At 33.5% G+C, this 6031-nt stretch overlaps 1 protein-coding gene across 1 annotated transcript; it reads left to right on the top strand.

Moving 5' to 3' along the window:
• The first annotated feature begins 1651 nt into the window (after positions 1-1651).
• LOC106463653 lies at positions 1652-5154 on the top strand. The gene is made up of 3 exons (XM_013923705.2): positions 1652-1710; positions 2276-2359; positions 4356-5154. The coding sequence occupies exons 2-3, from the start codon at positions 2293-2295 to the stop codon at positions 4967-4969; spliced, it is 681 nt and encodes a 226-aa protein (XP_013779159.1). The 5' UTR covers positions 1652-1710; positions 2276-2292; the 3' UTR covers positions 4970-5154.
• Positions 5155-6031: the final 877 nt, after the last annotated feature.

Here is a 6031-nt window from a genome sequence, read left to right on the forward strand (position 1 = left end):
GCGAATTATGCTTGACTCCGATCTTAGGCGGTCATGATTAGAAATCCAGAAAAATCTGATTCCCCGCTTTTGATAATGAGATTAGTTTTCAGAAATGGCTGGCATGACACCTGAAGAAGTTTTTCACTTAAAGTTTTCTCCAACGAAAGACAGATCTTGAGTAAAACTTTTTATAATAGAATTGTCTTGGTGAACTCTCAATATCGTTATGCCTACCCAGTTACTGTAAAAAAATAATAAAGAAACCAACCAGTTTACAAAAGAATACAGACAGTTACTTGTTTCCCCTTTTGTTAATAAAGTTAATTTTTTGTTTCAAAAAGTAGTAAATATGCCCAATGTTTTTCGTTAGAATTTATTGTTTTAAGAACCCTCTGTTTTGTAGCCTTAATTGATTTACCATTTGTTTTCGACTAGTCGTTTCTGTATACTGTTTAAGTTCACAAAAGCTTATTTGTGTCAAATATTTGTCCCAGTAGAGAACCAAACTATATGCAGAGTTGGGTTCAGAACCAGAAAGAAATAATTCTGTAAAAACTTAGCCATTTATACAGATAACCTGCAATTCTTATGTTGGAAAGTACATTCCAATAGGGCATTAGTAGATTGTAATAAAATCCCTATCGATAAAACTATTAAATCTTTTGGCCCCCGAGTGTATATCAGGGGCAGTCCGCCATGGACAGAAACCATTGCCATGGCAACAAGGGTTAAAGTGGCCACTTAAAACACGTTTCTGAAGACGAGAAAGCTGATAGTTGTGGCTACAGTGGCTGAAACTCATCCGAAACACAAGGCATTTCTGTGCATCTTCACTGGTAACCAATGGTCAGGGCTTTTACAGATTACGGTCACGTTTTTATAATGTTTGTTAAGTTAAACAGATTTCCAATATTAACTAACAAAAAAAATTCATTTCCAAAAGAATGACAAATATTAAAATGAATATTTTTTTCTTTAAAACTGGTTTCGCAGTTTCAGAGGCTACTATTGAGTTAGTTTATTGCTCTTGAAAGGATAAACATAAATCACTTTCAGACTAATGACATACACTATAAAAACTTATATTACCTAATTACATAGGCAGTTTGTGGTCATTATATCACCTAACTTCACCAATTATTCCTTTTTAGTTATTAATATCCTACATGCGACTGTTTTTTTCGATGGTTTGTTTGAATGATTGAATTCTTCATTCTTATTGTTTGTCTAATTATGTACTGTTTGTTTGTCTAGTTACGCTGTTTACTCGTTGTTTGTTTTATAGTGCACAATAATACCTTCGTTTACATATTAGGCTTTCAATCCTGATGAGGGCTACAGATTTCAACATTCTACATGAACTCAGAAAACAGAGAACTGTTCACCAGATAAAACTAATATGTTTATTTCTGAACAGAAAACAAACATCTTTTAGTTTTAGACAAAGACTGAATTGCACACGTTACCAAACAATTATTATTATGAAGCTATATACTAAATATTGTACAGCTTTATCTATATATCTCTTACCTAGAGAGAGATAATTCACAATTACGTCATATGATGGTTAGCCTTGAGTTGCTAAGGCGCAGATCCGTATTATATGATCATGTCATAAGCATTTTTTTTTATCCAAATGACGTATTCCCACCACTGATAAAATTATCTGAGTTTAAATATAAACGAAGGAGGATGCTGTGTCCTGGATCGTTGAAGACAAGCTGCCAGGTATGGAAACACCGCTCTTTTCATTTCATAAAACAATAATTAACGTTACATTAAAATTAGATATTACATGGCAAAATTATCTATTTAGTACTTGATTCAGGAATCACATTCCCATTTAGGATAATGCTAGAATAAGACTGAAAACTTGCTATTAAAGAGCGATATAGTTCACACTTCAAGTATTACATTTTGTGATTAGTTCATATAGTACTAAAAGTTTCACATTTGTGACTGTTAAGTGCGGTATATAAACAAAGTTCATTGGCTGAGCAAAGTAAATACATATATACTGTGCTCAACCATAATTCCAGGATAATTAACACTTTGTTATTAAATTTGATAAGTGACTCAACAAAGTTATTGTGAAAGACATTCTTTAATAAGGTTCTAGTGGAATACCAAACAGAAAAAGAGACGTTTAAATGTTATTTTTTTTGTAATTTTCACTAATTGCCAAACTCATTCCGTTTCAATTGCTTAAATCGAATTATAACTTCCAATATAATGTTTATAAATTGAAGATATATAATGTGTAGTCTCAATATTTTTATGAAAACATTTCAAGAGTGCGGGAGAACCAAGATGGCTTCATCGGGATACTTGGCTGCCCTCTTTATTTTGCTGTCAGTGATAATTACTCAGGCAAGAGGTAAGTGACAAGTAGAAACAACAACAAAAAATCAACTTACAGTTTAATTTGGGCGTCAGTACAAATTGGTCTAGTATTAGAATAAAAGAAAGAGTTCACTATAGTATTTTTAAGAATTACAATCACTTTCAACATAGAAGTCCACCCTCCAAAGTGTATTCCGATCCATTATTTGATGAAGAAGTAACCTAACTCATTCGTAATTTTGTGATATTTATAAACTTTTCTTACTTTAAATTATGAGCTAAGTTATCTCATATGAATACCAATTATTTTTTCACTGAGCATAATTAAGTGAAACTAGGAAAACTTAAGTTAATGGTATCATTAATGTGCTAATATCCCTCCTGTCTGTAAAAGCAATGATTAGTGTACTAATATTTTCTAACTGATTATGTATTTACAAATGTTACTTTTCCGTGGTAGAAAATGTTGTCTTATTTGATAATGTATTTACAAATGTTACTTTTCCGTGGTAGAAAATGCTGTCTTATTTGATAATGTATTTACAAATGTTACTTTTCCGTGGTAGAAAATGCTGTCTTGATAATGTATTTATAGATGTTACTTTTCCGTGGTAGAAAATGCAGTCTTATTTGATAATGTATTTACAGGTGTTATGTTTCCGTGGTAGAAAATGCTGTCTTGATAATGTATTTATAGATGTCACCTTTTCTTGGAAGAACATACAGTCTTGCTTGATAACGTATTTATAGATGCTACCTTTTCTTGGAAGAACATACAGTCTTGCTTGATAACGTATTTACAAAACTTTAGCCAGAATAATGCAGAAGAATTAAAGTGATGATCAAATGCTTTTTTTTTTAGAAATATATTTGGAACAAAAATCTCCAATAATTGTTTGTTTGTTAAGCACAAAGCTACACAATGGTTTGTCTGTGGCCACTACAGGTATTGAAACCCTATTTTTTAGCGCTATAAACCTTCAAACTTACCGATGATTCACTGGGGAGGGAATGGGGGCTCCAATTAATGTGATTACGTGATTGGCATTACACGGAAGACATGAAAGTTGATATCAATAGTGTAGATTCCTATGCTAAGTGGTGTAAATGGGATAATTGACCTAGGCCTAGACGTAAGGCCCATCAAAAATATAGTTTTATAGAAAACTGAAACTCAAATGTACAAAAAAGAAAACGGTAAAACAAAATTTAATAATGAAGAATACTATCAATAATACAATAAGGGTTTTTAACTTCACGCTTTATATTTACTGAGCAAATCTATAATTTCTCGGTTAGAGCTGGCTTAAGGCTATCCATTACATAATAAGAACTAAGTTTTAAAAATATTGTAGCCAGTGCATATGATTTACGTGGTTACAGAATTAATAATGAATCTTTTCTCATGAAAATAGTAATGAAATACAATGTAATAAACAGAATTACAACAATTGAAAAATATTTTAACACAAATTAAAATCATGTTTGGTCGGACGGAGATTCGAATCCGCGACCCGCAGATTGCGAGTCGAGCACCCTAACCACCTGGTCATGCCGGCCCCAGTCGCTTGAAAGAACGCTAGCGTTGCTTGACTTATGCCGCTTTTAACACATAAAAACATGGTTGGTTAAATTTTTGTAAGTTCTAGCACCATCAAGATTTGAATTCACACAATGGATAAAATAAACTTTGAACTCCTTTCCTTGAAGTTGACTTATCTTTAGATATACAATAATCCGTGACTTTAACATGTTCACTGCTGCAGTTATTAAAAAAAATATTCTAAAGTGAGTGTTAAAAACGAATATAATATGAAGGAGGATAAACTTAAAATTCTAAAACTTTGAAAAATAAATGAGTTTTTGACATTAGACGACAAGGAAATACCCTAGGAATAAGGGAAGGAAAAGAAATCAATGCATACCTATGCAGTGGTGCAGTTAATTACGATTGTTTCAGTACGTTTATGTTTTAGGTTGGAAATCTTTGTTCTGGTGAACAGTATTTTTAACTTCGCTCTCTTTCTCAGTCCCACTGCAGAAACGCCAGACTGGAAATGCTAACGACTACATTGATAAGGTATTGGAAAACGCCAGAAAACATTTTCGGGAGAACAATATGGACCCCCTGCCACTTCCAGAGGCCTTTGAAGGATTTTCGAAGAAGATTTTGTTCGTTACATTATCTGGTGATGTCAAGGCATGGGACGGCTTTGTGCAAGGCTTGTCCCGGTTGAACCGAGCTGGCGATATCACTCTCAGATATGAAGGTGGAACCATTTTCCTGTCGGGGTCGCTTGGAATTGATAAATTATCAGCGGGTTACACTGCACGAGCTAGACTTGGAAAACTTGCCCCAACCATCAAAGTTCAAGCGTGGATCGCATACATTAGTGTCTCTCTTGGAGTCCAGATCCCGTCTGACGGCAGTCCTGGATACGTAAACCACTTGGATATCCACAATATTGGGAAGATCGACATAAAAATCGACGGTCTTATTCCATTGAACTACTTACTTACAGCAATCAGCTTCGTCTTTTTGAACATCTTCAAGAATGTCCTAAAGAAGGCTTTCATACCACCCATAACCAACGCCATCAACGGCGCTCTTCGGCAAATTGACATGCCATTTGGTTTTTTGTAAACTTTTAATAATATTTACTCTTCGGCAGAGAGACATGTCATTTTGTTTTCTGTAAACATGTAATAATTTTCCAATGTTTGTCCTTACAAAGGTAGTTTAATAAACTATATATTTCTTGTAACTGTAATACACTTTCCACCCTCTGCTCTTTTAACCGACAATAAAAACTTTTCCTGAGAGCATAACATCTTGTATTTTACTCAATCTATCTATATCTCGTTTGTTACGTTTAACAATAATGTTGAAATTTAAAGGACTTTGCATTAGTAAACGACCAACTTGAACATATCTAGACAAACATAATATACTGACCTTCGTTCGTAATTGCTCGAACGTTTTTTGGCAGGAACAAATAATGACATAAATAGTAAAAGAAGACGTGAAAGCCCGAAACGTCTCTCAGTTATTAACCATCAATATTTTATTCTATAACTCCTATGCAATTTCTTAAAACCGATACAATTCAATATATGTATATAAAGGACAAACTGATGATTTCTTGCTTGAAACTATAATTATTCCCACAGTTCTTGTAATTATTGTCAAAAATTAAATTCTGATAACGTTTTTCTTGTATGATAATGGCAATAATAACTTATTTGAATGGCGTTTCTTAAGGAAAATAAGTCGTTAATACCATCTGAACACGCCCTAACAATATCATATTAATATTCAGGACAGTGTAACGAAAATCATTGACACGTGATAGTTTGGAGAGAGCATTTCGGATTGTTAGTGGGGATAACGAGCTGCGTTACAATTCTAAACGTAGACACATGATTGTCTGGAAAGGATGTTTCGAATTATTAGTCTTGATAAATATCTACGTTAATAATTTGAATCACCTACACCTGATAGTCTGGAGAAGAGGTTTCAGATTACTAGTGCAGATAAAGATGTGCATTAACAATTCGAACCATCTATAAGTGATAGTCTGGAGAGAACGTTCCGGATTGCTGATGAAGATAAAGATATGCGTTACAGTTGGAAACATCCGCACGTAATACTGTGAAGAGGACGTTTCGGATTGCAAGTGGAGATAAATTGTGCATTACAATTCGG

The sequence above is a fragment of the Limulus polyphemus genome, unplaced genomic scaffold (genome assembly GCF_000517525.1).
Source record: "Limulus polyphemus unplaced genomic scaffold, Limulus_polyphemus-2.1.2 Scaffold1454, whole genome shotgun sequence".
Classification (NCBI taxonomy): Eukaryota; Metazoa; Arthropoda; class Merostomata; order Xiphosura; family Limulidae; genus Limulus; species Limulus polyphemus.

Bases quoted from the DNA above. Each gene is read 5' to 3' on its own strand.
- LOC106463653 (XM_013923705.2), top strand. From the start codon at position 2,293: ATGGCTTCATCGGGATACTTGGCTGCCCTCTTTATTTTGCTGTCAGTG. The intron at 2,360-4,355 runs GTAAGTGACAAG...TCTCTTTCTCAG, and splicing joins GATAATTACTCAGGCAAGAG to TCCCACTGCAGAAACGCCAG.